General features: G+C 33.7%; 1 protein-coding gene across 1 annotated transcript in view; it reads left to right on the top strand.

Moving 5' to 3' along the window:
- The first annotated feature begins 12,828 nt into the window (after window positions 1-12,828).
- LOC106460199 (protein phosphatase 1L-like) overlaps window positions 12,829-23,550 on the top strand; it is a 34,716-nt gene continuing 23,994 nt past the window's right edge. Inside the window, exon 1 of the mRNA XM_013919886.2 lies at window positions 12,829-13,312. Within this exon, the coding sequence (XP_013775340.1) occupies window positions 12,866-13,312 (447 nt within the window). The 5' untranslated portion in view covers window positions 12,829-12,865. The remainder of the gene's footprint in view (window positions 13,313-23,550) is intronic.

The following is a 23,550-nucleotide window of genomic DNA, read 5'->3' as shown; positions in this document are numbered from 1 at the left end:
GTGTATCTAACTAACCACAAACACAGGGATACTGCTGACACTCTTAATTGAAAACATATGTATATTGACGAACCACAAGTCTAGGGACACTATTTGAAATTCTGTATTAATAATACATGTATCTAACTAACCACAAACACAGGGATACTGCTGACGCTCTTAATTGAAAACATATGTATATTGACGAACCACAAGTCTAGGGACACTATTTGATATTCTTTAATAAAACATGTGTATCTTACTGATCACAAGAGCAGGGATACTGTATTGACATTCTTTATTAAAACGGATATCTTACTCATCACAAATCCAGGAGCATTTCTTTGCATTCTTTAGCAAACATATATGCCACGTGACAATCTTTATTATACACTAAAGTACATTCACGCACCACTGCTCTAAGTACATAGCTGATTATTAATTTAGACAAACCGCTAGACAGTTCTTATCATTATATTAAATAAACAAAAAAGACAGTTTACCCTTTGAATAAATAATGTCACTTTTGTTGTTTGAAAGGTCTCAACAATGTGGCAAACTCTTTTTAAAACAATCTTACTGAACAACTTTCTGATTCCAGCAACATCAAGTTCTTTAATATTAACGTTTATAGAAAACGCATTCACGTAATTACTGATTCAAGCCATACCTTGCCTCTCATCGCTGTAATATACATATCCACTTGTATATGCCTGTCTGCACGTATGTTGCACCTATCTCCGTGACTGTTAATCATACATTTTAGACATTTTCATGCACGATCTTCAAAATGTATTTGATAGTGAAACAATCTTCATTTTCTTAAACTGTTATAACACTACACCAAAAGCTAAGAATCATGATATAATTTCATCAAGAGTTCCTTCGTCTCCTATAGAGTGGGTTAGCAGGAAACCAGTGAGTTAGCAATAGGATTACGATTTTACAACGCTCCAATCCGGAGTTCGAGTCCCTGGGATGGACAGTGCAAATAGTCCATTATGTAGCTTTGCACTAAGAAAACAATAACATAACCTACATAAAATGTTTTAAGAATATGAATTTTAGGTGAAAATGGTGTCTCCTATTCAAAAAATGACTTTTGTTTTCTTTGCGTAACCTACATAGCATGTTTTCAGAAACTACTCTGTGGTGAAGATATATACAGAATAGTTAATCGAGTAATCGGCTAACTCAGAGGGATATAAATACTTTACCAATCAATAAACCCTTGCTATGCATAATTTTCCGACCTATCTTTTGCACGCATTTTTCAGCTTTACGTTGTGTAGGTTATTTTTGCAAGAAAAATCAATATACCTTTAAAACTTATACAGCCCTGTAACAAAATATTACATTTTCGTATTTAAAGCATTTCTTTATTCGGTTATAGCTGTTAGCTGAACTATCATCGACATACGATAGGAAAAGCTATCCTGAATGAAAAAAGTGTTTTATAAACTCCTTTTTATGTTCTCGTATTCATCATTATCCATATTATCAGTACTATTCTTAACTGAAAAACAAACTAACATTCTAAATAACTAAAAATAATATATGAGATACGGAGAACAACAGTAATAAGTAAAATCAAATGACTGGGTGTGGGCTCTTGGCTAGCCTGGCCGAACTGTGAATCCAAGGATTTATGGTTCATGTCTCGTTTTCACAAAAACGAGCTCCATCGTTTGGGGCCGCAGATGCGCTATAAAAGTGACGGTCAGATATCTATTCGGTCAGACGAAGGAAGCCCAAAAGTTAATTGTTGGTGCTGTCGACTAGCTTCTAGTCATTTAGTTCAAAATTTGAGATAGCTATGCGCAGATAGCCATTTTGTATCTTTGTGCAAAAGTTATAATAAAACAAACAAAGTGGAATAAATGATTAATTTATTTTTAATTTCTGTACTTACTGACTGGCCATCATAACAAACTTAGTACAAAAATTTTAGATCTTATAAAGACAAGTATGGATTGATATATACTTAACCTAACTAGCTATAGTAATATAGAAAATTCTAATGCTTCTAAAAGTATTGAACCAAGAAAGCCAAAACTATAAAAACTGAGTTACTTAAAATTTAGAAAATTTTATTCCTAATTTGGCAAATCACTGTAATTATGTTAGTTTCAACCAAATTTGGGATAATTTTTTTTTAATATTAGTGACTCAGTTTTTGTAGTTTTGACTTTCTTGTTTCAATACTTTTAGTAGCATTAAAACTTTCTATAATGAACCACGACTAGGAATTCACAAAAACTGTAACAGAGCATACGGGCAAAAACTATCTTAAAAAGGAGACTTGTTCTTGAAACAACACTTAAGACCTTCTATCTCAATGGCTAAAGCTGCTAAAATATTGATAATAGCGAAAAGGTTGCTTTTCCGACTGTTAGACAAAATTCAATATTCATCCATTTGTTTTTTTATATTATTATTCATATTATTCTTGTTTCACAAGCCTACAGAAGAAACAACGACTATGAATATTTTATTCAAACTTGGACAAACCTACTAAAAAAATCCTGCACAGGTCATAGGACTATTTTTATGTTCACTCTTGAAAGAGAAAGAGAGATTTTATGAGTTTTTTCATCGCTACTGGCCAAGTTTCTCTTCGAAGCCATTCAAGCACCGAAGCCTACAGCAAAAACGGCTAGGTGTGCTGCGCCAAAATCTATGCACAGCTACTAAACAAACTTCTGCGAAGATTGTAAGGCTATTTTTAGTTGATTCTTGAAAGTCCAGTTCTTCTTAGTTACTAACATAAGCTCTTCGACGCCATTCAAGCGCCACAAAAATGTAGAAGCTATTTAAGCACCGTTATTCTAGTCAGAAATACTTCGTTTTATACTAGTCGGAAACGCTTCGTTTTATTAGGGTAAACAATATGTATATTTATAACAGTGTCTCCAGCCATATTATTATTATTGATTATAGTTTTACAAGCCGCTATAGAAAAAAAAACAACTACGAATATTTTATTCAAACCTGGACAATAGTAAGGAATACAGTTTTAAGTATATCATAGGGTATTTTTAAAATTGATTCAAGCACATTCGTTTTTCGCCCTGAAGAATTTCTCTAAGTCCTTCATTTTCCGCCATTGAAAAAAAATCCAATGTTTCACTAATGTGCATTAATTGGAAAATAATTTGTGCAACTTATAGCACATTGATTAATTGGAAACTGCCACGTTGAGGATTCATCATTTCACGAGTCCACTGTTCTTCATTGTTTCTGGAGTTCGCTGTTGTACTTTGTCTCTATGTGGTTTTCTGCGACTATTTCAGTGAGTTTTCTAACAGTAAACGATTACCATAGTGGTTTATTCTACTGATTTTCGTACTTCACTGAAAGTATGAGTGCGTATTTTAGTAATAATTTATTATTGCTATTTATATTTTTGTTCAACAAGCCTACAGAAAAATAGGTTGGATATTTTGCACCAAAACCTAGACATATATACTATATGAAACCCTGCAAATGTTCATGAGCTATTTAAAAACGTTTTTTTCATTGAAAGTTTATTTACATGGCTATAAATACATAATATATGCAATGTTCATGTGAGTTTTGTACTTGACGCTTTTTAAATTCGTGTTTACACGAAACCTTAGGCACGAAACCACCTGGCTCAATAAATTGTTTGTTTGTTTTTGAATTTTCGCGCAAAGTTACACGACGGCTATCTGCGCTAGCCGTCCCTAATTTAGCAGTGTAAGACTAGAGGGAAGGCAGCTAGTCATCACCACCCACCGCCAACTCTTGGGCTACTCTTTTACCAACGAATAGTGGGATTGACCGTTACATTATAACGCCCCCACAGCTGAAAGGGCGAGCATGTTTGGTGGGGCGGGGATTCGAACCCGCGACCCTCAGATTGCGGCTCAATAAATCATGGTGGAATGAGAAAAAACAATGCAGCAGTAAACTGTTAAAAAACATGTAACATTCAACTGAATGCATATGCACGTATGTAACTTAAAATTTATTCTCTATAAATGGACATAGAAAAAAATTTTAAGAAACAAGATAATTAAAAATTGTTAATTTAAAAAGGGGAATAGAGGTCGTCAAAGAGTGCAGAAACAAGTTGAATCAAGATGCAAAGATTATACTTTCAAACCTACAACTAGCGACTCTAAATAAAATAAACAAACTGGACTGGAAATAGTATCTACATTATTTTCTCAAGCTACTAGTCCATATCTTGACTCCACTAAAATTGATAAGTACTGTAATAGCATTAAAACTTTCTATATCACTATAGCTAACTAGGTTACGTATATATCGATCCCTACTTGTCTTTATCAAATTTGTTTTTTAATATATTTGTTTGTTTTATTTTTATTAGCTATATTTTTGTGCGCGCTAGTATACCCGATTTTGATTTTATTATTCATCAGGATCTCTACTAACCTACTCTCAAATCTGATTATATGCCTAAAGTAGCGCATCGTCTGTTCTTTCTTTCTCTCTCTCTCTATATATATATGTGTGTATAGATACTACTATCCTTTTTTGGTACAAGAAAGGAATTATTGGGACCCAAGACGGAAGAGTTCTGTGAAAAGGTTAGAGCGATAAAGTTCGTCATTTTTTCTATAAGTTTCTCTGGAAAAGTCACTTATTTACTTACTTAGATGAAAATTCGTTGAAATAGTGGAATTTTGATTCACTCCATAAACACGTATATAGCGATTTAGGCGGCTTTATAAGTACAATAAGCTTTAGTATTGCTCAATCAATACTGTGAAATATTCATTGTTAATATTCAGTAATTTAAAAGTGGTTTTCAACGGGCGATTTTTATGGCTGCCATTTTGTTTCATCACGATCCCTACTATTAAGTACTACCGTACTTAATGATAAAGAAACAGAGTAACATAGCAGCATTATACCTAGTTACTTCCTACAGTAACTGTAGTGATACTGCTCGGGTCATTCACTCCCTGTATGTGAAATCAAGAGGTACACATATTTGTTCCAGATTTTAAAAACTGGTACCTATATGAAGTAAGTGACATATTTTCTAACCCCTTCCACTGTTTGAGGATTTGTTCGGTTTTATGTACCCTACTCAGGACTTGTAGAGTTTTATATGCTCCTTATGCAGCCTGTTCAGTATTTTAAACCCCCACATATACACATTTATACTTTGTGGAAGGCAGTGCACTTATTTCAAGATTGCTTAGATTGATTTAAACATATTTTTTCTCCAAAGTAGCAATAATCATAATCAATAACATTGAAATAATAATTACAATACTGCTAATTACGTTCCTTTAATATTCATTTATTATTTATAATACATCTTGTCAAAAGATATATAATATACCTTTTTTTTTTATAACAGCGGCATTACAATGGACGCATTGTAGAACTTGTCCTGGGACACTTCATAGTCTTAAATAATTTCTTTAATGTGTCTAGAGTTACTCCCGTGTTCATGCGATTATGAAACTTTTCCAATTAAAATTTATGGATTACTGTCCCATTTTTATAGATTTCTACAACATTATACCCAAGTTTGATCGCGAAAAGCACCCTTTCTGGGCAATTTGGAACGTTCATGCGTCCCTTTTTGTCATCTGATTGTTCTTTACTGAATTTCGCGCAGAGCTACTCGAGGACTACTTAGGCTAGCCGTCCCTAATTTTAAAGTGTTAGACTAGAGGGGAGGCAACTAGTTAACACCCCTCATCGCCAACTTGTGGGCTATTTTAATTGAATAGTGGTATTGGATCGTTACTCTTATAGCACAACTACGGTTCCAAATTGCAAAACATGATTTTTTTAGGGGGGAGGAGGGCGATAACGGGGTGCGATCCACAGTTGGACATGTTAACCATTGGGTTGCGCTCGGGCTCTTTCTTATCTGAGTGAAAAGATATTTTAGTAGTTCACTATTTCTCTTTTTTCTTAGATGTTCTTCTCGATCTCTTAATACATACCTTATTTGTATATGTTAGGCTTTGTTATACTTCTAAAAATGATAAGCAGAAATCTCATAAAAAAAACAGCAAATTGTGTTTACAAAAAACATTTTTATTTCAGTCAAATTTCAGTCTGACTACTTTAGGCAGCGACATAATTATTAGATAGAAAGTTATCATAAAATATCATAGCTAGAAGGAAAAAACATCGATGCAGTTTTAGAAAACAAATACACCGAAACCTGTAAGTCTGTTAAAAAAAGGATTATAAGATAACATTATTATCGAGAGTAGCTCTTTATGTTATTGTGTGAGGCCAGTTAAATACATTAAATGTTTATATTGATGTTATTGTGTGAGGCCAGTTAAATACATTAAATGTTTATATTGCTGCCTAACTCGGTAGATCTTCAGGAAATGGTTTGTTTGTTTGTAGAACTTCACGCAAAGTTACTCGAAGGTTATCTGAACTAATTTAGACGTGACAGACTAGATGGAAAGCAAGTAGTCACTACCATCCACAGGCAATTCGTGGGATACTCTAATCAAAGAGTAAAATTGATCGTCACATTATAACGTCCTACGTCTGAAAGGACGAACATGTTTGGTGAGAAGGTTTGAACCTGTAGATTGCAAGTCGAGCTCCCTGACCACCAGACCGTGTTACATCTTTCAGAATATGGTGGCCAATAAGGTTTCGAGGTTGAGTCTCGATATGCGAAAATCTAATAGTGTAATTAGAATTCATATAGAAAAACAGTAACAATTCACAAATCAAAAAATCGTAGCTGAGAAAAAAATTGGGAAAAATTAGCAAGGCAATTTTTAATCTCTTAAGTTTTGTTGTTTTCGAACTTACAAGTTCTGGATTTCAAAGAAAATTTTACGCAAAAACAGCAGATGGCGCTAGTAAAGTACTTTTAAAGAATAGGTAAGCTATACATCCATACATATATCGACACCTCTTAACACCATGATAATAGGACAGAAACCACTTAGGATCTATCCTTTTAACCAAATTACTGATGAAACGCAGGAAGCAGACCTGGCTTCAGCTTTCATTTGCTGACGTGTCAGAGAAACAGATTTGCGGGCCATATTGGTATTTATTAGAATAGTATTTGCAAATTCTAAAAGAAAATAAAAAAAACTTAATATGGGAGTTGAAGTTACACAAACATATAAAAATGTTCAGTTTGTAACTCCTGGAAAAAACACAAACTGTTTCTAGTGAGTTTTGAAACAAACAAACAAAAAACACACAATGATACTGAGATAGTCACAAATGGGAAATATTTTGATATTTTTAACAAGCCATCTATGGCTTGACCAGAGCGCGTTTAAATAAACTGCCTTCAGCCAGTCAAATCCTAGATTTCCTTGTATTTCGTACAAATTATAAGAATACAGCTTATTTCATAGCGAATCAAATGGTGTAGAGCAGTCGTGACAAAGATAAGTACTTACAAAGATACAATGACTTTTGTAGGGTTAGTGGTAGCAATGTTTCGCTGAAAACCAGCTTCTAGTCATCGATTTTTCTAATGTATTTTCACTGCTACTCGTCTTTGAAAACACTTATACCAATCGTTCAGAATTACATGCAAATAAATGTCAGGGGCATCAGTTTCGAAGCTGACCTGCAAGAATCAGGTTGAAAGATACTTGGAATGCTACTACTGCAGCAGATGTGGATGTGATTCCGGCAGGATACTCGTGACCGAAAGAGCAAGCCGTGAAAGAAGACAAATAAGGTTTATTTCGGAAAAGATGACGATGGAAATAAAGGCCTGAAGAACAACATCTACATACCGACCGTGTATTTCAAACAGATTCCAGAAGAACTAATCCCTGAAAGAGGAGCGTGAGGAAAGACTTTGGCGGAGGGGCAATAAATAGTGTTGGCAAGCTGATTATCGTGTTGGTCTTGGTTTAACTGATGACAAAAAAGGTGCTCGTCTTTGGCTTGTGTAACTCTTCACAGGTACAGCCTTCAACCTTTCCAACTGTAGCAAAATGCTTAGCACCTTACCATTCCCTGTATTTTACTTATGTTTTTGTGGATTTCGCGGGGAACTTACCCACTTAGGAAGCTGCTGTAATTTTATATTGTTAACTCAGAGGTCGATTGTTAATATAACAGAACAACATACTTTCGGTTTTGGTAAAAACATCACTAAGATTACGGATGAGAACGAATTTTACAAACAGTAATTTCAAAAGCAACAATAAAAAACCGTAATAAAAACACATGCATTTATAACTGTTATTGTGATATTATTCTCTGTGTCTATATATACGAGTATGTTCTTGTAAACCTATTTTTTATTCTTTTCGACAACAAAACAATAAGTTATAAAAGGGTTGTGCTCTTATTTTCCTTTCCACATGCATGTGTTGTATAAAGAAACAAAATTAAATCAGGCATGCTTTGTAAAGTTAACACAAATTATAGAATACTATTTAAATACGCTTACCTTGGACTCAAGTGTCGTTATTTTCCTGCCCAAAACAAACTCTGTTAATGCACCACAGCACAGTTGTTAACAAAAACTGCGTTTCTATCTTAGGCTAAACAAAAGCATGATCATAAATACGCATAAATTGGAATAAACAAAACAGTAATTTTCTAAAATAGAGACGTAAGCATAATACATAAAATCTAAAGTAAACAAACTAGGATTGTGAAAGTTAAGGCCTCATTAATTCATTCAGAATTATTCCTCTTTTAAATCAAATAATATTTTTCGTAATAAAGTCCTAATTTTCAACTGCCTATTTGTTTTTTAAAAATAAATTTCTAGAGTCTAAAACTATTTGCAGTTACCTTGTCTTAAAACACTTAACCTTTACTTAATTATTCAGATTAGATCCACCAATTACTGCACATAAGAAAAGAACAGTAGCATTTTGCTGCGTCTCATCTTGTTTAGGGTTAATTGCCTAACTGAGATTCGAGGAGAATTAACTGATTCATTCCATTTTTGGTAGTGAAAGTATCACCTGAATCTCCTCTTTTTCTGTCTTTAGTTTTTAATGATTCAACAGAAAGTGGTTTTTATTAACAGTTCCCATATATATTTAGTTGTATATTTTACTTCATCTTTATTTTTAAACTGTATAATAATCTTGAAGAAAACCAGTCAACTCCAAGCTGGCGACGAGTTTTCTCTACAGCTGCAGTATCAACGTACGTGCTATTGGTCCATACCTGTATATCACAAGAGCTTAGAAGACTTTCACGAGACTCGCATTTATATGCCCGTAGAAATAACATATCTGACTATCGCCCAAATCGGAGACTATTTTGGATAGGACCATAATTATACCCCACTTTGTACTTGTAAATGGAAATATCAAACGGTCATCTGTAATATCAACTCGTTTTGAACAGAAGTTATAACTTACTGACAAATTTAGAAATTTATTTGTTTTAAGAGCTGATTGTTAGATTACATCTTAGCGGGTATTTTTGGAATACTGCGATACTAAAATGTTAAATTTTCTTTTTTTAAAGCTGTTATTATTGGCTTCTGTTCTCATTGCAGAGCCAATCCTATGTCAGAAACATTATTCAGTTGTCACCTCCTACGAAATGCAGGAGCATGAAAGCTGGAAAACAAATAACATTACGCAAAAAACAATAAAGTGTGTTACGATGAAATTAATTTACTTCCACTAGAGAACGCTGTGTTGACTTTTACGTGGTGCGTGCATTGGAACCGCTCCGTGTTAAAATATTAAAAAAATGAGTTTGTAAGACTACTACTATGGTCCCTCAAATAAGTAATCTTTATGATTAATTTTACTTAAATGACACAAAGTTAATGTTATATTGATACAGCTAATTTTAAAGCCCTAGCGTAAACACAGCACAAACAACTGACACATATCTGTTTAACTTCTTTCGCTGACGCATTTTCTACCTAATTAGAAGATCTGATATTTTTTTGTATCTTGGGAAAAAGTTGTCTCACTTTTAACCGTTGGGGAATTTTTCGATGTACTTATATATATATGTCATTTGGAGAGATTTTACTTGTTTTTAATATCCTGGGAACGATTTAATATGCTTCTAACGTTCTGGAAATGATTTGATGTACTTATAACATATAACATCCCGGGAACGATCTGATGTATTTTTGACATCGTGGAAACGATTCTTTTTACCTTTAACATCCTGGAATTGATTTTAATATTCTAAGAACGATTTTTTGTGAGTTTAACATCCTTAGAACAATCTAATGGGCTTTTAATATACTTGGAACAACTTAACGTACTTTTGACATTGTGATAACGATTTGATGTACTTTGAAGATCTTGGGAATTATTTGATGTGCTTTTAGCATCATTATAAAGATTTGATGGTATTTTGACATGTTTGGAACGAATTTATGTACATTTAACATCCTGGGAACGAACTGATGTATTGGGAAGATATTTTCTAAAATCTATACCTAGCGAAAGAGGACTTTTCAGTTTTTATAACTACAACAACACCATTTTTCATAAATATATAGAAAGACTCTCAAGTTGTGATAGCCATCGTATCAGTTTGTTTACTGACACCTCCTCAATTGCAAGTTAATGGTGTTATCACCCCCAAAGCTTTACAGCTATTACATTACAAAGGTGTACAAAAAGTTCCACAAAAACCCATCATAATCTATGATCACGTGCAATTCAACTTCCCTTGGTATCATTCATTCAAAATGACTTATTTGATAGTTTTTATACGTTAAAATTGGATTTTCTGATATTTATGTAACAACATAAAGTAAAACCTTAGTGATCCGTCATTTATTATATTTCAGCAGCTAACAGCAAACGACCAAATGTTTTACGCTTTGTTTGTTATTCCCTACACTTTTTCGCATAGTTTCGTGAAAGTTGACACACTTATGCTTCCATAAGAAAATATATCAAAAGCTGAGTGTTATAAATATTAATAAATTTAGAAGAGAGCTTTTTTTTCGACGTATATTTGAAAATGTACGTAATTTGTAAGTATCAAAGTTAAAAAAATATTAGAATAACAATGGTTAAGTGACATTAGGGGGCGAAACAATAGATAATCGCTTGTATAAGCGGACCTACGGAAGATAACCCCAATATTTTGTACATTTATAAAACCTGATGGCGAATAATTGCAAAAAGCAGAGAGAGTTTTTACTCTTTAACAAACACTAGGGGTGTTGAATGATAAAAATGTAATTATTAGACCAAATGTTGTTTATGTAATTATTAGACCACATCTTGTTTATGTAATAATTAGACCACATCTTGTTTTAAGCATAGTTTTATGAAATGGTATATAATTTGTAATGTGAATAAAACGAAAAACAAAGAAACAAATATCGGTGACATTTCCTATATTTGTCATCACAGAGCGCTACATTGGCAAAATTGATACAAACTAGGTTTGCTTAACCCTAAAATTACCGATGGGATCCGAGGACCCCATCAGTTTTTGAAACAAATTTTTCTAAACTAATTTATGCACCAGATTACTTGTGGGTCCATACATTTATTGGTTATAATGTCTAATAACATATGAAAATTTAAACAAAAATACCTTCAATATTACAATTAATCCTGCTAATTGCAGCTGGGGTTCCTTGTCTACTTTAGATTTTACTTAGAACATTAGTGATTTTACCTTCTTTTAACCGAGTTCTGTAACACGTAGAAACATAAAATTACTCAATACTATTAAATATGTGGACCTCACCAATAGCGAACGGTATAAAAACAGATCGATAATTTGAGAAGTTAAGAAAAATTTAATGTTCTACTCTTATTTTATACTTGTCTTTTTATATAATAATACATAATCACGAACTTGATTCAAATAATCGAAATAATTTTTATTAAAGAACGTTATTTTGATAAAATGCATAAAGGATCACCGCGGGAAATCGAACCCCGAATTTTAGCGTTGTAAGTCCCTAGACTTACTACTGTCCCACCGTAGGACAGAAATAAAACAAACGAGCTCTCGTGAGGTTTTAAAAGTAATAGGATTATCCATAGAGTGACGTGTGCTGTTGTTTCAACAGAATAAGAAATATTTGTTAAATAAATAAGACACAATGAAACAACAACAACAACAACATATAAAACACTATAATCAATCTTTATTTCGTTTTCTATCGTGAAAGTTTTCGAAAAAGTATTTATCATGAGTTACTTTCCACACACACACACAGATGTGATGAAAGCGAAATAAAGAATTATAAAGAAAAAACTGTTCTGTTACTCACTAAAGAACGTAATAATAACCACTAGTGAAACGTTAGTACATGAAAGAAGAGATGATTACGTACACTTAATGAGTCTCTAGGGGTTGTAATGACTTTTTTCTATATTGAAATGTAAATACATTAAAGACGTTATATATGTATATATAACTTTTAATTACTCTTCAATCAAGACATTTTAGGCAGTGTTAATAATACTTAATATATACTTTCACAATCTCATGAGATTTATTTCACGGCAAGCCTAATTTTTGGTTTCCCTATAAAAGTTCTTATTCACGATTTGTATCAGTCGATAAGAATGTGTAATCACCGTAGGAATACAATTGTCTCTCAGAATGTATTATTTTAGAATAAACTAACACTGTAATGAATTAATGAAGTGGCAAAAATAGCTTTTAAAATAAACATTATATATATATATAAACGAACGACTAAATATATTACTGTTTGTTTGTTCTTAGTATTCTTAGTACAGTAATTATTTCTGAACAATTACGTTTTTATCAAACTGTGCAAGTAATCAGGCACCACATTCTTCCTGCACTTTTACCACGTGCATGGTTTCTGTATTGCGCATGCGGTAAATTTCACGCTTCTCCGCCCACGCATCTCAGCGAGATGTCGTAATGTGCGTTTTGACTAAACAGCAGATGGAGTCTACTTACTGTTGTTGGGAACTGAGAGATGGGAGACGGTAGGACTAGCGAGTTCTTGTGTTTAACATATATTTCCCAGATGAAGGACTATTCACACGTAGTCTTTAATTTCCCTCCTTTGTCTACGATAATGTCATCTATTACGACATTCGTTCAATGTTACGTTCTTAAACCTGAGACTTTAGCGATTTGCTTACTGCTTTTGGGCTTGTATTTCTTTTTCCAGTCGGTACAGTTATGGTATAAATCTGTGATAAACCGACTTCAGTATTCTACAAGTTTAGCTGAAGGATTCGGAGTTTTCACTGCTCCATCAGGTAAACACGACTTCAGAACGTGGGAATTGAGAGAAGGTAATGCTAATGTATACGCTTTACAAGGCAGGAGGCCTCAAATGGAAGATCGCTTTAGTCTAATGATTGATAGAAAAAACGACATTGCCTTATATGGTGTATTTGATGGACATGGAGGCGAGGTGAGTCAAGTTATATTTTAAAACAGTTACAGAATGCAGAAATAACCCGTTTTACTTGTTGTTCTTTCTACACGTGTTAAACCGAATTAAAATAGTTACATCTTTGTATATCTGTGGACAAAGATGTATTTAAAAAAAGCAGCGTATTTTGCTTGTAACTGCTGGTCATTTTCTGTATATCCTGTTGCTTAACATTCATATCTAACTGGTAGTTTAGATGTTTAATAGCAAGGAACTTTCTTTCAGAACACTCAGTAGCCCAAATTAACCAAAAATACAAGCGTTAAATCACAAATGAAAATGTAAATCCTTAACGTGTCAACTTGGTCAACAGCAGCACACACACACACACACACACACACACACGCAACAAAAATGTGTAATATACTTTGGAGTTCGTGATACATAAATTCCATTAATGCTTGACTTCTAGGCTTTAAAGTTTTTCTTTTATAGACAAAAAAAAACAATAACAAAAAAAAACATTCTCTGACATTAGTCTATTTTTCCCAAAACGCTTTCACATACGTTCATCTACTTCAATAATAAAAATTTTGGAATCAGTAACCCTCAGAAGACCTAGAACCCTGTTATATGTGATGTCCGTATATTGACTTGGTTATAAAAGGTAAAGGTCAAAGTTCTAAATATAAAGCTTATATTTCTTCCTTTGAAATCTCTGGCACAGTTATCCAGCGTATTTCTAAGCTCTTTCTACACCTGTTGAGCAAATTCTATGCGTTAAACACAAACATTTAATTCAAAATGACATGTTCACATTTTGAGCAACAATATATATTTATGATTTTATTCTCAGGAAAAGGCGAGAAATGTTAATATTTTTGTTGTTGTTGTTAATTTCCGAGAAATTGACAAGTAAGCCAAATACTTACTGCCCTGTCGATATTTAGATGTAACTAATGTCTGCCGAGATTTGTTTGATAACAGATGGCGGCAACAACGGTAGGTGTTGTCCAAACTTTCTACAGAACTGTACCTAATTTTGAAATGATACACTAGAGAGATGGGCCCGGCATGGCCTGGTGGATAAGGCGCTCGACTCGCAATCTGAGGGTGGCGGGTTCGAATCCCAGTCCCACCAAACATGCTCGTCCTTTCATAGAGGGAAGGCTGTCAAGGGGGTTGCATTCTTGACGTAAGAAACAGCTTTAGGAACGATGGAAGATCTTGCTCAACGGTCCGCAAAGACTAAGGAAAAAAAAACACTAGAGAGATAGTCAACACCACCCATCACCAACTCGTGGACTATTTAATCGAATAGTTGGACTTGACTGTCATTGTTATAACGCATCCAGGGCTACAGAGCACAGTTTTTTATTATTTGTTGCTGTTGGCGTTAAAAGGGAGTGAATCACGGAACCTTTGATCCATAGTTCAGCATGCTAATCACTAGGCACGCTCGGCCCTTCAATAGATGTAAACGTAAAAATCATCTCGTCAAACATGACTCTCCTTAGCTTAGATCATTCATATCAAGAGAACTCTAGCGAAATGTTATTTGTATATGTATGTATACTTTTTCTCATTTCAGTTCTTTTAGTCCAAATAAAGATTTTAACTGGATGTTCTGGAACATTTTTTTCTGCATCGTTTAAAAAAAAAACGAGTTTACTTGGCTGACTTAAAAACATTAAGCTTGGTCATCCTTAACATAAAATGTACAGTTGGCTAATTGGTATAAACACATGAATATTTCATTTGATGCACAGACCACAAAAAATGTCAACTAATAACACAGGAAAAAGATAAAAAGGGTTCTTTATTTGAGAAAACAGCATTTTGAAAATAATCAACTATACCTTACATTTATTAGATTTGTTTATAACTATAAGATTAAACTCCAAATAAAATATGATATTCATTCATTATACGTGAGTTCATTGGAACGCAAAATATTGTGTTGTCACATGATTATATTCTTCATTATGAGTGGTTGAAGTATATGTATCATTTAAAGTGCATACTTCTTTTTAACTAGAGTATTGGAAAATAACTAAACAATAATTAATAATAAAAAGGCGCGAGCACGCACGTGAAGAGTGTCTGTTTCAATGTGAAAGTTTTGGCGTTTCTCCAAAATGTTTAAATAGGAGGAAGTACAAACTCTTATCAAGATTCAATTAAACTTTAATCACAAACAAAACCTTCTATGACTGAATCAAGAATAGGACTAAATACGAGTCATGGAAATCGTGTGAATGACTTTATCTCTTTATTAATGTTTTTCATAAATCAGCCGTTGTTTTAAATAGGGCCTCCCGCTCGCTCAGCGGTAAGTCTAAGGACTTATATCACTAAAAATCAGGTTTTGATACCCTCGGTGGGCAGAGCACAGCTAGCTCATTGTATAAGTTTGTGCTTAACAAAAAACAATTTTAATTAGGTTCTGTATTATGAGTACATGACATTAGATGCTGTTATACAATATTCGTATACACTGTATTTGAAAACCGCTACAAAATGCAAAGTTTAGTACACCAAATAATACTTCGGGTTTGTAACAATAAAAGAAACAATTTATCTGCACCAATGTCTTTTCCCATGTTAACATGAGGGCGGATAAGAATAAGGTCATCAGATTTACTAAATCCTTCACTCGTAATATTTATAGATTAGAAAAATAAAAGGCAGGAATCAACAATTAAAACACATAGTTGTTTCCAAAGCGTAAAATTTAAAATCGAATTACTTTTGAAATTTACAGACCAAGTTCAAAATCCACCCAATGTATTTTACACATTCTAGATAACTGAAACTTTTCAGTTCCTGTTGTCTATATAATATTTCATTATCTCCATACGCATTTCTTGTGAAGTTATAGAATACTTTGTTTGCAGTTAAGCACAAAGCTACACAAAGGGCCATCTGTCCTCTGCCCACCACGTGTATTGAAACCCGCTTTCTAGTGTTGTAAGTCCGCGGATATACCGCTGTGCCACTGGAGAGCTAGAATGTTTTAAATAATGATTCAATGCTGTTTATATTGTGCTTTCTACTTTAGACTTCTGTTTGACGTATTGGAATGGGAATCCAAGAGTCTTGGGTTCGAGGTGTTTTAATACCGATCACGCTTCGCAATTTCGGTCATGGTTGTGTTATAAGAATGACAATCAATCAGGTGGTGGGTGCTACTTTCCTTTTGGTCCTTAATTTAATATTAGAATGAACTATGTCTTGACCACAGGGATTTCTGATCTGGACGCTTAGCACATTGTGTGTACAAGGTGTGTTAAAGCAACAAACAGTCTATCCCAAAATATTATAATCATGTCTTTCAAGAATCTGGTTTGTTTATTACGACGTTGTTCAACAAGTCGTAAAGCCATTCATGCCTACTAAAAATCGTAACATTATATTTAATTCGCTTAGTCTTTCGCCACGTTAATCATTAAATTACGTTAGGTATTTGATCTAGTACTATGCACTTGAGAAATGATCTTTTATAAAATTAGCAGTGACGACTGTTGTTGCATAAAAGACTTACATATTAAGTTTTTTTTAATGTTTATTCCGTGCGGTATAGTTAAATGCGTCAGCATTTTTAAAATAGACTTCGTGCAGTAGGAGGTATTGCGCCAATTTCCGGTTACAAGTTCTCGTGCTACTCTTAAATGCCACGAAAACTTTCTTACCGCTTGTGAAATCTTTAATTTTAGTTACAAATCTTATACTTCAAGTGAAAAGTAACACTAAAAGTATTTCTCGGTTTCAGTCACCCACCTAAAACTCCTGGTTCCAATCTGTTTTGTTTTACTACGAACTTATTTCTTTCTAAGTATTTTCTTATAGATGATGAATTAAGATATTTATTTTCTCTTTTAAAAGAACATGAAAATTGCCCAAATTACAAGTTTAATTTTACTTAAAACACGAAAAAATAAAAATGTCTAAAACCGATTTGATAGTAAAAGTAGGTCAGTTTTTATGCTTGGCACCCAGATACACTGATACATGTGGGGATTATATATGAATGTCTATATATATATGTGAAAAATGTACGTTTAAAAAGTAAGTTAACACCCAGCAGTGGAGTAGGACAACGGGGCAGTAATTGTCTTCTCGTTTCATTTAAGTGTCAACGTGTAGCAATGGAAGTTGTGTAATATACAACTCCCGATAATTAATTGCCTATTTGTTTTATTCAATATTAGGTATTTTATTTTATATTACGGTTTTATAGTATTTCTGTCTGATATCCGGACATTTATCAAAGGTAGCAAAGGCAAGAAAATGACGGAAATATTGGTTATATCACAATTTTTTTATACGTGTATTGACAATCACTTTAGTCCTTTCTCAAATTTGAAAATCCTATGATGTCATTTTACAGAGAAATGTAAACAGGTTTGTTTAGATATATTTTTGTTTCAATCCACTTAAAAGTCAGTCTATTGGCCCCGGTTCGAAATGGCTTTCAGTTTGTATCCTCTTGTTTTCATTCAAACACTCAAAAATATTCCTCCTCATTAACTATAAAAAAATGTTTAAGTCTGTAGCAAACGAAAATAGATTGTAACCGGGACCGAAATATTGACTTTTCGGTGCGGGACCAGAACCGGGACCGAAACATTTTAGTATTACTCTCAAACAAAGCAAATATTTATGGAAAAGAAAATACTTATAGGGTTGATACAATTGAATAGTGCGTTATTATGAGTAACACCATTTTTGGATCCTTGATAACCGGAAAATACTATTTATTAAGTTTGACTAAACTCATAAAATTATATGCTTAATTTTTTGCGCTAATAGGTGAGATAAACTCTTGCGTAGATAAAATATTGAGGCTAGAATATTACGTTAATGTTAGAATAGAATTCTATTTTCTTTCTCGATTTATAGCTTACTAAGGAGCTGCCTTCCCTCTAGTTTTACACTGCTAAATTAGGGACGGCTAGCGCAGATAGCCCTCGTGTAGCTTTGCGCGAAATTCAAAAACAAACAAACAAACAAAGCTTACTAAGGAAAAGTAGGCTTCATTTCAAAAATATTACATGTAATTAATTTACTCCAATAACCCATCTGTATGACAGATTTTTAAATGAATTTATTACTACCAATGATGTTTGCTTTTTAATGGCCATTCCGATACCTTGAGCCTGGCATGGCCTAGTGATTAGGGTATCCAACTCACACTCTTGGGATTGCGGGTTCAAATCTTATTTCCGAACACGCTCACACTTTCAGCCGTGAGGGAGTTATAATATGACGATCAGTCCCACTATTCTTTGGTAAAGAGTAGCGCAAGAGTTGGGTGGTGTTGATTAGCTACGTTCTCTCTAGTCTATCACTTTTAAATTAGGGTAGTCTAGCGTGGATAGCCCTCGAGTAGCTTTACGCGAAGTTCAAAACAAACAATTAAACCGATGCCTTGTTTGTACTATACTGAGAGTTAATCGCACTTTTTAAGAACGATGTTCCAAGTCTAGTTCTGCCCTTCGAATTACGTACTTCATCGTCGATTGTGCTTAGGCTAATGGTCATAACTACACACTGTAGTTATTTCCAAGGACAGCATATTTGTTCTTATATCACACATCTTGACAATTTTTCCACGGAGGTCAGCTTATGAGGTCCATTGGAACTGCATCATGTAACTTGTTAGGTATATGGTCAAAGCCTTCTCAGGAAAAATAACCGTTGATTTCGAATTGTGGCTGGAAGTATTTAAAATTTCGATTTTGAGCTTTCGTCAACTTCAAATCCTCATTTATTACCTTATTAACATGCTCATCTTTTATCGTAATTGCTATTATTGTCAGAGGGTTCTTTTTGTAACCCTAGCCCTCACTTAGTGGATGAAGGCGTTGCTCCGGATTGACTTGAGACGTGGTTTCGGAGCCAATTGAGATCCTAGAAGTTCTACTGAGCGAGTTTTCCTGCTTCCATTGAGAATACTGAAGCATTCTTTTTGGAAATACATTATTTGTTTTTACTCAATCTCACTATATGAATATCCTTCTTTGGAAATGGCTGCTACACTATACTTTAGTCAACATTTTGTCTGTAGTGGTATTTCACTGTCGAAAGAGATCCTAAATATGTTGTATATGGCAAAATGGTTCGCATTTATGGCGATACATTATTAGTGGATATAACCTTATTATGCAAATATCCTTATAAAACATAATTAACCCTTCGTACAGGTACTATTTCAAAGTAATGCTCAGATCATATCTTATCTAAATGACTGTGTTTGTATTAAAGGTGAACTAACAGAAATCAGCAAGTTTTATGTCTCCGCAGAAAGACAAACATTTTTCAATCAACAGCCATTCCTTCATTTCTCGAAGGACCAACTTGAAGTTTGGTAGGGTTATACATTGGTCCAATACGCCCAGACATCTTTTAAAGTTTTCTGTTTAGCCCTTCTTAAGATTCTATGGGATCAAAGGTGAAACAACCTCAAATTGTATATTTTGGGCTCCTGTACGGTCATATATACAGCAACCAAGATTAAAACTGGCACAAGTATAAATTTTCATGCGCCCAACACACTGACATACAAAAATGTTGTATTCGCCCATTTAGAGTTTTTTTTTACTATTTTTAGAGTTGAGGGGGGCAGAGCTCACAATACATCATAATTATGGGGTTTGGGGGAAATATTCGGCGATATTTTGACCAACTTACATGGGATTTGTTACAAAGATACTTTTCTACAGTTCACACACGTTGATAAAGAAAAATGGTTGACTTGCCTATTTTTAGTAACCCATGTAAATTGGTTGACATATACCCCTGAACAGTTCACGAAAATACCAAATTGTATTTTCGTCGCTGGAAAATTAGCGAAAGATAAAAATTCCAAGACTTTCTATATCTCTGTTTGGAAACTGAAAAAAGTACCTTTGTACCAAACTTCATGCAACTTGGTCAAAACAAGGCTAAGTAACTGACCAAAAGCCCTAAAGTTATGGGTTTATTTAAATTTTGACCTCCTAAAATGACCCAAAATTGGTATATCCCAAATTTTTGTAATAATGTATGGGACCTTTAAAAAAGTATCTTAGTACTAGATTCTATGTAAATTAGCCGAAATACGGCGGAGTAATTGTCAAAAAACCCTAACATTGTGTTTTTTGTTGTGTCTTATCCCTCCTATGAATTTGGTACAAAGATTTTTCTTAAAGGTCCCAAGCAGTGATTTAAACAGTTTTCGATTTTTAGGGTTTTTTTGTTGTTGTTTTTTAGGTATCTTCCTGGTGTTACAATTTGTCATGTTGAGATTGCGTGACGGAGACATGTTACATTCACCCGCGGTTGTTGGTCTCTTTAATTCTTTTCTAATTTATTTTAATTGTGGGTTATTATATGAGTACACTTATTATAGATACTAATCAAATAGGATTTTATGTTATCACTGGTCAGTAAACCTGGATGAATGGCCAGTTATTATCTCTGGGAGTGTTTATCAAGCTAACGTCGTTTATTAATTATGAAAACTTTATTTAAACACTTCTTGCAATTACTCAAAAAACGATACAAAACACACAGCGTGAAACATTATAATATACATTGGTATAACTAGTCAGTGGTCATCATTGTGATGATCATCAAAAGGATAAAAAAACATTAAAACATTTTATAGATCAGTCTTTTTCTTGTAAAATACAGTTCTCGTTAAATCACAACATGTAGTGGCCTTAAACAACAACCACGTGTCGTATTTGGGATAAATACTTGGATCACCCTGTCATTAATAAATGGGAAAGCCTTCTTAAACGTTCCCCAGTTTTTTCTGATGTTATCATGTTACACCAACCTTAATCACAATAAAAGACTTATACAATTCAACATTTTTCTCTTCCGTCAATGTACTCTTATGTTTTCGTTTAAAACTTCAATATATTCTAGTTTTGTACTCTTTTCGGTCTCTTTCATTTGTTTGTTTTTGTTTTAAACGCAAAGCTGAACGATGGGCTTAGAAGTAAGGCTGTATCCCTAGTTCACTATTTCTTATGCTTCTCTGAAAACTACCTAGTGAAAAAAAAAACAAGCGGTAAAATGGATACAGTATGTTTTAGAGTTACAATTTAAGTTAAAAATCTTTATACAATATTTAATTATATTTAGCTTGCACTTTCATATTGAAAACTTGATAACAGTTAATAAGACATTTTAAAATCACTTTGTTGTCAATAAAAATTATTAACATTTGCCATTGTTACACGGGACGTAGAGAAATGTTTTATATTATTACTATGTTGTATTTATATCTAGGGTGTATTTTGACAGTTGATTTAATGAGTAAGTTCCTCCCTCTAATTCACTGAATATGGGTGATTTAATGGTCCTTTGCACCTTTAGTAAAATAGTGTACAAATTATCAATTCTGACAAACTTGGTTCTGAAAATAAATGCAGATTCACCAATATTAGTCATGATAAATATATTTTCCAAATCATTGTACTTTGGCAATTTTTTAGTTGGTCTCTATATTTTTTTAATTACCATTTAAGGCTCTCTATTTGCGACCTATGCATAATTCGACTGGTTTCATCAACTTGTGGTTTTACTGTGAAGCAAGTTGCTCGCAGCACCACACAAATGCCTCTTCCTTCATAATTGCCCCCAGTGGCACAACGGTATGTCTGCGGACTTACAATGCTAGAAACCGGGTTTCGATACAGATAGCCCATTGTGTAGCTTTGTGCTTAACTTCAAACAAACAATCCTTCACAATTCTCTTGAACGAGATTAGTTGATAAAAGTCAAAACTGCAGACTTTAGGTTGACCCTGAAGTAAATACCCGAATTTTGGAAGTGGCGACCCGGGTCGAGCCCATGCGATATCACAACATATTCCCTGTACTTTAACCTGTGAGTGCGTTACAAAAGTGATAGCTAATCTATTAACTTGGATGGTGGGTGATAGGATGTTGTTGAGTGGTTGCTTTCCCTCTGATCAGCGGTTTAAAATTAGGGATGGTTGCAGATAATTTTAGTGGCTTTGTCAATAAATGTAAAACACAAATTCAACTAGATGGACTTAACACGCTTGTTTGTTCGCCTGAACGGCCAAGATAGAGAATCCAATGGTTCAGACATAGCAGTCCCTAATCTAAGAACTGCGGGCCCGAGAGAGAACAATCAGCCGGCAACACCCTCCGTTCGAATAGCGGGAGTTACTGTGACTTTTATAACACACCTACAGCTGAAAGTACGGAGTATATTTGGTAGCGCCACGTCTCGAACCCAAACTCCTTGGATCCTCAGTCCGGATGTATTTATTACAAGGCCATGCTTGGAACCTCGACATTTAATATTCCCTCCATGAATTTTTGCTTGAACTAAAAAAAAATAATAATTAAATTTAAAAATAAACTAATGGGATAAACCCTCTTTTAAAATGAATGTCTGTGTTTCACATTTATTTAAAAATAGGTTATTTTTGCCTCACAACCTGTCATTCCTGCCTCCTTTTTTACGTTATATATTTGTCTTATAGGAGGAATTTTGATAATATCACTGAATAAGTACTATATAAATTATGGGAGTTACCCTTAAGTTTTCATATGTAATTCCAAATCCTAAGTTTAACCGAAGAAGCTGAAATTTGTGACTGACACGCAATGGATATATATATATATTTTAAAATTTGATTTGTGAGTTTGTTAGATTCATCGCATTTTGATGTTGAACGATATATTATTTGTGTATAAGATCTTTTTGATTTAAGAATGTTTAAACTTGAGTAAGGATTGTTGCTATGTCGTGACTTTTTTCAATTATCTTTACTGGCAACTGCTAGATTTATGAGGTTATTAAAGTCCGTACATTGTAGGTACATTTCTCCATCAGCTCCTTAGATGCTCGAAGATGACCTGCCAGGTTTACAATAATTTTATGTGTTATGTTACGTCATAGTTTTAGAGCTATCATTATTAAATCAGAAAGTTTATAGAATGGAGGTTCATGATTTAGAATCCATGTTCGCAACTATTGGGATGAGAGTTAAGCATACGCTACGCGAAACATTAAACTTATCTGTTAAGGACTATTTACAAAACCATTCTTATTACGATAATGTAGTCTTTAGAAAAATCATGATAATAGCCTACTTCTTTATAAATTCACAAATTCATAAAATTTTAAAGGGGCAATAAGGAGCTTATTAGCCCATCAAGGATGTCCCTTCTGCTCCCAACTATAACCATACCTTACTACTCATCCAATCTTTTCTTTGAACTCAGTTAAATTTTCTGTCTCCGCCA

Source organism: Limulus polyphemus, unplaced genomic scaffold, assembly GCF_000517525.1.
Source record: "Limulus polyphemus unplaced genomic scaffold, Limulus_polyphemus-2.1.2 Scaffold32, whole genome shotgun sequence".
Lineage (NCBI taxonomy): Eukaryota > Metazoa > Arthropoda > Merostomata > Xiphosura > Limulidae > Limulus > Limulus polyphemus.
Note: the sequence above shows the minus strand (reverse complement) of the source record. Positions and strands in the feature narration are given on the sequence as shown.